Consider the following 12,559-nt stretch of genomic DNA (forward strand, 5'->3'; position numbering starts at 1 on the left):
CTCATTTGAAAGAGGATTCAGACCTACCCGGCAATCAGGAGGTACAACAACGAAGTTTACGTGGCACCGGTGGGCCGACACTAGCTTGCCGTTGGATCGCTGCCATGACCGTGCACAGCATCTCTCAATACGTCCCTACTGCGGCATTGTGTAGCCGTGCAATTTTCCTGCCAAATGCCGCGAAAACCCGCTCGTTTTGTCTATTGTGTCCTGTCATTTGACTATTTCTTGCCACGTATTACTAGAAGAGGTAAGAAACGGTGATCAACAGTGGGTCGTGGGCCAAGTCGTCGCGGGGCCGGTACGTTGTGGGACCGGATTCTCTTATATCCGTGTACGTCAACGCGGTGACCTTCTCCCTTATCGAAGCAACAGCATCTCCTGTGTCCCGTGCCCTGCTCTGGCTTGCCGATCATGGTCTTGAGTGTAATTTTTGTGTTAGGCATTGTGCTTGTTGCTGGTCTACACACACACACACACACACACACACACACACACACACACACACACATATATATATATATATATATATATATATATATATATATATATATATATATATATATATATATATATATATATATACATACAATGTTGATCATTTTAGTAATGTATTTTTACTGTTCTGTATATAGCATTGTGTACAACCAGCGTGACCACGCGCGATCAAACCCATTTGTTCACTTGTGTGTAGCCGTGCAATAATGTGCCGAGTGTAGTGTCTCAATGTTCGTAACCTTACATGAGTTTATAGATAGATATACACCACTGAAGTTTGTTTCCGATCTTAAAGTTCCATTAGCTGTATCTTCTGGCGATTTTTCCGTTAGTTTTGATTGAAACGATCACTAGCTCATGTTGAATAGCCTGTCAAATAACAGAGAATCGCATATTATTCGGAAACATTACGTGCCCTACAACTAAATAACATGCGATTTTACAACGAAAATTTCAATTTTTGTCCGGACAGAAATACCAACTCTGTTGACACGCGGATTGCAACGTATAGGCATTCTTCTGCACCTGCGCGAGCCATTTACAGCAATTTCAAATAAATATTCATTACTTATGCCCGGTACTTACGTCGTAATCCGTTGTCCGAGCACGTTGCGTAGCCAGATGTCTGGCAATCCACGACGCAATGTTGTTTTGATCCCACAATAAACGTGAACTTGTACATCTCGCGTGATCGCGGCGACACCATATCTGCATGCCAGACGTCAACAAACGAGCTCGGAAGAGCAACACGTTTGAACAAAAATTAGCAGTTTTATGTGGCTATAACATCACTAATCATGTTTGTTTCTTCGTAAAACAAAATTTTGCAACAAATATGACCCTCCAACACGGAATTTTCCGAGGTAAAAATGGTCAAAAGTTACAAATAATGGCCCTTTAATATTTTACTATTGCATGATGTTGAGTCTTACAAAAGCGTTAACAAAGTGAGGGACCGCTCCTATCTCACTCCGATTGAAGTTGAGAAGACTAATGTTTACAAAACATTTATGTTTATCAACAAAAAAATCGCGCACGCGCAGCGCAACGACCACTGCGCTTTAACTTGCCGAAAAAAAAGAAAAAAACAATTTTTGCTGATTCCACCAGAATTCGCATAGGTGACTAGCACAGTTACGTACAGTTGATACATAGCGGCCGCCACGCGGTATGCATAGACGCATACCACGCGTGTGGCGAATCACACGTACTGTGTGGCAGACGACAAATGTAGTCATCGGAGGCGGCTAATATTTAACACGTAAAAACTGATGTTTATTTGGTATTGTGTAAAAATATAATACAACTGATTTAGAATAATGAAAACAAAAAACTATGGAGAAGTTTTAAAAAACTTACCCGAGGTAAAGGCATAATGCTGTATATAAAGTCTTTTCAGTGGAAAGTAAATGAATGTGTCGTTCGAACTTATTGTAGACTCCCAAAAATATCGTCAATCAGCACAACAACCAACCTTCGGGGGATTTCGGGTCAAATCCGAAACGACAGTAAAACTTCGGGATGTGAAAAATACGCTCGGGAAATGACATGTTTTTATCGATATCTCGCGATCCGCGCGCAGTCGCCACGTCAAATATCGACCGTTGGCATGAAAAAAATGTGTTTTAAAAATTATGCCCAGTAGGCGAGCTGCGAATCCACAACAAGGGCCTTATTTTAGGAGTTTAATGTACACACCTTACATACGGCCATATCATACGTCATTTGAAAGCTTATTATCTCTACTTTAAGAATATTGACAATGTTGAGCTGCCAAGTAGGGCCATAGCCCCCTAATTTGCATAATTAACATGGGTACCCAATTTGCATAAGTGTGATATAAAATTATAAATTTCACTGTTAACTATTATAAACATACTTCTAAACTATCGAGTGATATATCAAATAAAAGGTATTTGCATTTAGAATACAACTTTGATATCCAAAGACATATTTAAATTGATTATAATGAAATATTTTCTTATTTATATTGAAAATAATATTTTCCTCTCTTGAATAACAATATTTTAAAAATTTTAACACATACAGCTAAAACATACAGCTACATCATACATCATTTGAAAGCTTATTATCTCTACTACAAGAAAATTGACAATGTTGAACTGTCAAGTATGGCCATAGCCCCTAATTTGCATAATTTACAAGGGTATCCAAATGCATAAATGCAATATAAAATTAGAAATTCATTGTTCACTACTCCAAACATACTTTAAACTATCGAATGATATATCAAACGAGAGGTATTTGCATGTAGAATACGAAATGGATATCGAAAGAGATTTAAATTGGTGTCACTGAAATATTTTCATATTTATATTGAAAAAAATATTTGCCCCTTTTGAATAACAATATAATAAATATTTCATCATATAGCCACATCATACGTCATTTTAAAGCTTATTATCTCTAATTCAAGAAAATTGACAATGTTGAACTATCAAGTAAGGCCGTATCCCTAAATTTGCATAATTTAAACAGGTAAGCAATTTGCATAAATGCAATATAAAATTAGAAAATTCATTAACTATTCTAAACATACTTCTAAACTATCGAGTGATATATCAAATGAAAAGTATTTGCATGTAAAAAACAAAATTGACATCCAAAGAGATATACAAAGTTGTTTTACTGAAATATTTTCATATTTGTAGTGAAAAACGTTATTTTCCCCTTTGAATAACGGTATTTTAAAAATTTTAACAGCTGTATCAATGCAACCACGTGCATTATCATGTGCAAAAAGTGCATAGAACACTGAGAACAAACAGCTGAAATGAGGTCTGGAAATGAATATTTTATTTGTTTAATGTATGTTTCAAAACATATGAATAGCTCTTCTTGTCTGCATTATTATCCAATACCGATGTCTAGTTTTTATAGGTCAGAGAGCGTTTCTCCATAAATGCCTTTGTATGGAGTATAATATACCCATTCACAGCATATGAATTGTAACCAAGGCAACAGCATATATATATATATATATATATATATATATATTATATATATATATATATATATATTTATTTTTAACATATATGGTTTATGATTTGAACGCCGACATTTTTTCTTAAAGATGTGTTGGGAAAATATCACGAATTACTATTAAGTCCAAACTAAAGAAAGATACCCATGAACGACACTATTGTAGTTGTTGAAAAGTAACTATGTAGCCGAAACAATGTGTGAGGGTAAGCTGTAGTCAAAGTTATGGCATGATTCATGATCCAAGTCATTCATAGCGATACAGTGTCATGCATTTCCTTCCCGTACATCTAGTAATTCTACAAATTCATCATCCTCTTCTTAAACAGTTTTGTCATGAGTAAAAGGGTTGCCACAGTTATAGCTGCCTGTGCATGGAGGATTAATTTGACAGAAGACACAACTGGTGACATGTAATAACAGAAAGCAACTCCACACATAGTTCATATCTTATATTTGTTTGAATTTTGTGTATGTTATGTTTGGCTGTTTTGTGTAAAGTGTTGATTTGCCATGGCGAGACGTACCACTAATCTGTTATCCTGCCCTGAACCCGCACTGGAGTGGAAAGACAGTGCGATCCTTTGATGCTACCTTTCGTTAATAGAGTTGTCTTCATCAGTTGCTTAAAATGGTGAAACGTGTGCACTTCTTGGCCACGTTGTTTCACGAAGTTAAGTTTGTTCAAGTAAGGTAGCTAGAATGTCTACCGTTTTGGTCTGGTTGTGTTATGTATGCTCATATGAATCGGAGATCGAGCTGTTGTAGGTTTTGTTTGGCATGGGTGTAACGCTTATATTTCTGTTTCATATGTATGTGATTAGGCTACGTTCACAAATAATAGTGATCAAGGGCGGAGGAATTTGGGGTGTAATCGAAATTTTGAGGGATAGTAGAGGAGCACTTGAAAGTTTTGATCTGCCTATGGGGACCTGAAAATATTTTTGTTCGCTTTTACTTTTTGCGATTCCAAGGTTACGAAGGTAATTAAATGAAAATCGAATGACAATTAAATGTCATCCGATTGTTCTATAGTTTGTAATAATCAAACAAGATCTAAAATTACTTTTACTTTTTATTTTTACTTCATTACTTTTATCTCGAAAAAATTTTGTATTTTGTACCGTATTGTTGGGGCATAATTTTCTAATGTATCGTAATATTACCGTTTGATTGCATGAACTGGAATCTGGTATCTGTAGGTTTTGAGTGTGTGTTCTTAAGTCGAGAATGTTAATTTGTACATCGATGACCTTCACAGATAATGAGGTCTAAAGATTTGATTTTTTGAGAAGAGCTTTCGAAAATTTCAGAGTAGGATGCATTTTTTATGTTTGATATGAATTTATTAAGCTCGTGTTGGGTTCCAATGAAAATCATACACTGTCTCTGAATCTCAGTCAGAGCGATATTTGTTCTGTGTGTTGCTCAATTATTCTTATTTTGTATGTATTTTATTTTTATTTTGCATAGTGTGGGCATTATCCGTATTTACTGCACAATTTTATGAATATTAAAAATAAGTCAAGATATTCGCGATTTAAATAAAAATATTCAATAAGAATATTTTAGATACATGTTTGGAATTCATAGTTCTATTCTACATGCCAATACCTTTCATTTAATATATCACTCGATAGTTAAAAGCAAGTGAAGAGTACATAACAATGGATTTTGTTATAATTTTATATCGGACTCATGCAAATTAGGTACCCGTGTGCATTTTGCAAATTAAAGAATTACGGCTCTATTTGGCAGCTGTATATCGTCAATTTTCGTGAAGCAGAGGTAATAGGCTTTCAAGTGACGTATAATGTGGCTGTATGATGTAGTTGTATGTGTCAAAATTATTAAAATATCGTTATTCAAAAAGGGGAAAATATATTTTTCGATACTATTATAAAAAAATTCAATAAAATCATTTTAATATCTCTTTGGGTATCTATTTTGTATTCTATATGCAAATACCTTTCATTTGATATATCACTCGTTAGTTTAAAGTATGCTTCGAGTAGATAATAAATTCCTAATGTTATGTCACATTTCTGTAATTTGCGTACCACTGTGAATTATGCAAATTAGGAGCTAGGGCCGTACTTGACAGCTCAATATTGTCAATTTTCTTGAGGTAGAGATAATAAACTTTCAAATGACGCACGATGTTGCTGTATGATGTGGCTGTATGTATTAATTTTTTTAAAATATTGTTATTCAAAAGCTGAAAAAAAATTTCAATATAAATATGAAAATATCCTAGTGAAATAATTTAAATATCTCTTTAGATATCAAAATTGCATTCTACGTGCAAATACCTTTCATTTGATATATCACTCGATAGTTTTAAAAGTATGTTTAGAGTAGGTAACAGTAAATTTCTTATTTTACATCGCATTTATGCAAATTGGGTACCCGTATAAACTATGCAAATTAGGGGCTATGGCCGTACTTGTCAGCTCAATATTGTCCATTTCATGAAGTACAGATATAAGCTTTTAAATGACGTATGATGTGGCTGTATGATGTGGCTGCATGTGTTAACATTTTAAAATATTGTTTTTCAAAAGGGGAAACAAATTATTTCACAATAAATATGGAAATTTTTCAGTTTAATGAATTCTAATATCTCTTTGAATATCCATGTTGTATTCTACATGCAAATACCTATCATTTGATATATCACTCGATAGTTTAAAAGTATGTTTAGAGTAGTTAACAATGACATTTCTAATTTTATATCGCATTTATACAAATTGGATACCCGTGTGAATTATGCAAATTAGGGGGTATGGCCCTACTTGACAACTCCACATCGTCATTTTTATTGAAGTAGAGATAATAAGCTTTCAAATGACGTATGATCTGGCCATATGTAAGGTGGGTACATTAAGTGTGAAAAATAGGTGAGTCTGCCGCTCGCCTACAGTGGGTGCCTCTTTAAGGTAATTATGCTTGTCAAAATATGTAAGTGCAGATCAGCTAAGTCGTTCGTTGCTTACATCTATCTTCATTTCAGGCACACTAAAAACAAATAACCGCTACACAGCTACGCCGCGCTCACGTTGATACAAAATTACCGAGGCTGTTCAGTACGAAAGTATGAATCGTATTAATCATATCGCAACAAGATGCAAGTTGGTTTGCTTTCCGTTAATCAATTGATGATACGTTCAGTATTGCAATTTAGATTTGTAAATCAATGCTTTATCCGTGGATGTGCATGCTGACTATATGGCGTTAAACATTCAAAAACACAGAAGATGAAACCCCGCCCTCATCTTACCACTTAATGACCATACTTTTACCCAAATATTGTTATAAATATCTATCACTTGATGAACGGCATAGTGAAATGTTACTTCTCACGACAGGTCTCTGCAACCATTAAAGCAAGAATTGGAGACACAACCGACACACTTGCTAGGAAAGGGGTCTCATTACCACAGTCAAATACGCAAAAGACTTCAATACGATGATGAACAACAAAATAATTATTTCGAGAGAGGAACAAAACGGCAGCAAATCGCCCATGGTTTTCAGTATGGTGACGTGAGTAGAATAGTCCATTCAACAAAGTATACAGATGTGCAATCAGGAAAAGTGTATTGCCGACCAATCGATATGGAGCCCCCAGTCAAGATCGATGAGACTTTTTCTCCAAGTGCAAGAAGAGGTAATAAGAAGCGTTCAATGAGAAATGTTTTGCCCAATGTATTCCGCCTGCGCAGCTCACGTTCGAAGTCTGCCAAAGAAGAACATCAAAATTCCAAACAGGAATTTCCCCATGACTCCGGAGTAGAATCATCAACATCTTTATCCGTCAAAGTGAAACATCGGTCGATGATTGGTCCGAGCCCCAGCTCTTATCCTCTCAGATCATCCGAGATATCAAGTCCAAAGAAACCTCCCACTGAAAGACTACCCGAAATTCCCTTTAAGCCACCATCTTCTACAGACGCTATGGATTACATATATGAGGTACCTGAGATATCTGAAGTAAGACCACCAGAAAAACCGAAAATACCACCAAAGCCCAAAAATCTAAAACAAAAGGTACCACCTCGTGCTAAGGTTAAAGAGATACCGCGAGAAATGCAAACGGACAGAGACCATAATGATTATGAATGTCTTAATTTTACTGCTGATCCAACATCTTACACTGCTTTGATGAAGGGAGACACACACGGTGTATCACATACGGAGAACGGGGAATCGAAATCATCAACAGTTCAACAGCCAGAGATCGATGTTGAGGCTGATGGCAACCAACGTGTCCCACTTTGCTTACATTCATCGGAACAAGAAGACACAGAGTCGACTTTGACTCTAGAAAACCCAGAAGAATCATCCGCATTTGACAGTGAATGTGAGAGTTCTTACGCAAATGCTGGTCAGACAAGTAGTGACCAAGGGGACGAAACATGTTAGATGTATCTAAGCATGAATAAGTACTCTTCAAATTTATATATTAAAATAAGTGGACAATATATTACACTGAAACAGTCTAATAAGTTTTTATTATAATCCTCTAAAGATTGATTTCTTCCATTTTCAAGTATAAGTGGATCGATTTTTATGACAATTGAGAGGTAGGTATTGGGAGTATGTAGTATGGTTATGAGCTAAGGTGAAATAATTTCCTCATGAAAGTACTTGAGGGGTTGACCATTCGATTTCTTGGGGGGAGCTTGAGGAATTTTGAAATTAAATAGTTGTTGGCCATTTAAGGAAACATATCGTTTGCCCAAATTGGAGGGACAAAAGAAATTGTTTCGAGAAAATTATGAATTATTGAAAAAATTATAAACATCAATTGTGGTATGTATATTGTACATAAAGTCCTGTATCGATGTACATGATTGGATGAATTGTTTTATATGCAAATAATATTTACTTTTAGTTGCCGCCACAAATTTAATATAAGTTTAAAATACCCCATGATTTGACAATACGAAACAGGACAAGACAGTATCCGAAGTCATTTTTATTTATTTTATCTGAAGTCATTTAACTGTAAATCTGAAAAGTACACTCATCTGTCACATGAACATCTTGCCTTGGCAACTCTATACAGGCTTGTCTTTTTGTAAATCGAGCACGCTGAGGGCAATAACCAATTCCAATTACTTACATATTAGAGATATAGCAAGCCACCATCTTCTACAGACGCTATGGATTACATATATGAGGTACCTGAGATACCTGAAGTAAGACCACCAGAAAAACCGAAAATACCACAAAGCCCAAAAATCTAAAACAAAAGGTACCACCTCGTGCTAAGGTTAGAGAGATACCGCAAGAAATGCAAACGGACAGAGACCATAGTGATTATGAATGTCCTAATTTTACTGCTGATCCAACATCTTACACTGCTTTGATGAAGGGAGACACACACGGTGTATCACATACGGAGAACGGGGAATCGAAATCATCAACAGTTCAACAGTCAGAGATCGATGTTGAGCTGATGGCAACCAACATGTCCCACTTTGCTTGCGTTCATCGAAACAAGAAGACACAGAGTCGACTTTGACTCTAGAAAACCCAGAAGAATCATCCGCATTTGACAGTGAATGTGAGAGTTCTTACGCAAATGCTGGTCAGACAAGTAGTGACCAAGGGGACGAAACATGTTAGATGTATCTAAGCATGAATAAGTACTCTTCAAATTTATATATTAAAATAAGTGGACAATATATTACACTGAAACAGTCTAATAAGTTTTTATTATAATCCTCTAAAGATTGATTTCTTCCATTTTCAAGTATAAGTGGATCGATTTTTATGACAATTGAGAGGTAGGTATTGGGAGTATGTAGTATGGTTATGAGCTAAGGTGAAATAATTTCCTCATGAAAGTACTTGAGGGGTTGACCATTCGATTTCTTGGGGGGAGCTTGAGGAGTTTTGAAATTCAATAGTTGTTGGCCGTTTAAAGAAAACATATCGTTTGCCCAAATGGGAGGGACAAAAGAAATTTGTTTCGAGAAAATTATGAATTATTGAAAAAATTATAAACATCAATTGTGGCATGTATATTGTACATAAAGTGCTGTATCGATAAATATGATTGGATGAATTGTTTTATATGCAAATAATATTTACTTTATAGTTGCCGCCACAAATTTAATATAAGTTTAAAATACCCTATGCTTTGACAATACGAAACAGGACAGGACAGTATCCGAAGTCATTTTTATTTATTTTATCTGAAGTCATTTAACTGTAAATCTGATTAAAAGTACACTCATCTGTCACATGAACATCTTGCCTTGGCAACTCTATACAGGCTTGTCTTTTTGTAAATCGAGCACGCTGAGGGCAATAAACAATTCCAATTACTTACATATTAGAGATATAGCAAGTTTTGTCAGGGAAAATATTTAATAATTTACCTGTAGACTACCATGAGAAGTGAAATAACACTCTTACGTGAAATTCCTACATAATTTTTATCAACATCTTAACTTTCAAACACCCTACTTGAATCAAATATATTTGTACCCATTGTCAACCACTTATAAAAGCACAGATTAAGTATTGAAAAAGAATTATTCGGTGAAATTCAAAAATCAAATTTACTTTACACAAATATGCACTTGTAACCACCCACCTTATTCAAACCAAGTACAATAATCATGTCAGTTATCCAACATCTATATATGCACATGTATAACAAGGTTTGCACTGAAAAAAAGTATTCACAGTTTTGTCATAGAGTCCCTCGTATATTAGACGAACATTTTCATTTTAATTCCAAAATCAAATTTGTTGCACACATAGGAGTTGTAACCGCCCTATTATAATCAAGTACAATTACGTTAATTATCGAACATCTATATGTGCACAAGTGTAGCAAGGTTTACATTGAAAAAAAAATCATAGTTTTGTCATAGACTCCCATGTATACTTAATCAACATTATCAATGAAATCCAAAAGTCATTTTTGTATACTCATGAACTTTTTACCTTCCACTTCAAGCAAAGTATAATATTTTTCACAGTTTTGTCATAGACTCCGAAGTATATTGGATGAACACTTTCAGTTAAATTCCAAAAATCAAATTTCTTGTACACTCGAGTTGTAATCGCCCTATTCTAATCAAATACAATTATGTCAATTATCCAACGTCAGTATATGTACAATATTAGCAAGTTTTACATTGGAAAATAATTACTTATAGTTTTTTCATAGACTCCCATGTATAGTGGATGAACTTTTTCAGTGAAATTCCAAAATCAAATTTCTTGTACACACACAAGTTGCAATCGCCCCTTTATTACCCATTATCATATACCCATGCCCATATTGCTTCATCCTAGAGACGTTCACCGTAAAATAGCAGCGGTGATATTTCACGGTAAACGTCGAGATATGCAAGATAAACGTCATCGGTTTTGGAGTTTTCCCGAACTACATTGGCAGTTTGTTCGTAAACAACGTAAAGAAACATAATTGCTGCCGCTCCCGGCCTGCGAAGCGATGTCGCCGACGTAAAAAAAATTTAAAGAATGGCTTCGAGGAACACAGGTATTTCTGGTTGTCAAAAGCGGAAATAACATGTTGAGTCTTGGAATGTTTTTCCATGGTTTTCCTGTTAAGGTAGTATGGACCTCGAAAATGAAAGACTTAAACTTTTGCTCTAACTTTCCTCAAGGAATCTTTCAATCATTCTCTTTCAAAATCAAAAATAACAATAGGGGGTCACCGTGCAAATTTTGATACTAGAGAAACAAATTACCCAAGATTTACAGATATTAGAAATTCAAAATGGCCGCCATCCCAGTGTTAACTCTATGGAGAAAAAAAAAATTCAAATTTCGGAAAACTAAGCCATAGAAAACTTTTCTGTCACCGAGAGCTTTAAAATAAACCCCCACATGTGGTATATCAGAAGAGAATTGTAAAAGTTTGAGAGTCCGAATGTTTGTCCCCGAGGTGCGTTCTACCTTAAAGGTGTCGTATTTTTTGGTCAACCTCTTGCAAACATTCTGCCATTCGCACGGCGCCGGCACTGTGCATGGTTTACCCCCGAACAGGAAGTGAGCGCGTGGCGTGACAGCGATGCCGCGAGCGCGACGACAGTTGACATGGCAACTCTCAGGGTAAACAAACAAAATGGCGGCCTGTCTTCGCGCGAGCTCCGTGCCGCACGACGATCGAGCGCGATCAAAATCAGGATAGATTTGAAGTTTTTGATCGGTTACTATTGTAATAGCATATTGCACCTTAAAATGTTCCTCCTGTATGCCGATTTTTGAATCCCGGTGTCTTACTTCTTGGGGTTCATTGAGATATGGAGGACTTGTTGTTGATGTTGATTTTGTCGTATACTTTATGAATGACTTCAAGCCTGTTCACATTAATATTCTAATATTTATGCGCTAGGCGTACTAAAGTAAAGCCTCAAAATTTGAGGTTTTTTGTACTATTAGTAAAATAATGGGCACGGGTCTATGATAAATCGGTTATTACCCAATATCGCCTGTTCCTTGTGTCGCATGAGCATTCGTGTCATTTGTGCTGCGTCACACACTCGACTTCGTCTCGTGTCTGACGAAGCGCAAGTAATACTCATGCTGATACGACACAGGAATAGGTGATATTGGGTAATAACCTCTTTAGTATCTGTAGGTGCACGATTATTGCTAGTTTTATATTAAAAAAAATTCACAGTTTTCTCATAGACTACCATGTATAGTGAATCAACATTATCAAAGAAATCCAAAATCATTTTTTGTATACACATGCACTTTTTACCTTCCACATCAAGCAAAAAACATTTACATGAATCATCAACCATATTTAAAAGTACATACATAGCTTGTTTTCCGGAATAAATGCTAATGGTTTCCCAAATAGAATCCCATGTGTTGGGATTTGATATTTTAGGACAAAGCACTATATCAGCCACATTTTGCCTTCTAATAGTTGTTTGTAAATGCAGCTTTACTCAAGCAAAGGGGGGAGTTCATGAAAAGTTTGTCATCTTAAAGGTGGTCATCAATTTTTGTTGCAAAATATTGGGGGCACGAGGCGCTGTTACAACCGATAACGTAG

At 35.7% G+C, this 12,559-nt stretch overlaps 1 protein-coding gene across 1 annotated transcript in view; it reads left to right on the forward strand.

The window, feature by feature from the left end:
- Positions 1–8,247, forward strand: part of LOC139143485 (uncharacterized) — a 55,261-nt gene extending 47,014 nt beyond the window's left edge. The window contains exon 10 of the mRNA XM_070713843.1: positions 6,870–8,247. Within this exon, the coding sequence (XP_070569944.1) occupies positions 6,870–7,926 (1,057 nt within the window). The 3' untranslated portion in view covers positions 7,927–8,247. The remainder of the gene's footprint in view (positions 1–6,869) is intronic.
- The last annotated feature ends 4,312 nt before the right edge of the window (positions 8,248–12,559 follow it).

Source organism: Ptychodera flava, chromosome 11 (assembly GCF_041260155.1).
Source record: "Ptychodera flava strain L36383 chromosome 11, AS_Pfla_20210202, whole genome shotgun sequence".
Taxonomy (NCBI): domain Eukaryota; kingdom Metazoa; phylum Hemichordata; class Enteropneusta; family Ptychoderidae; genus Ptychodera; species Ptychodera flava.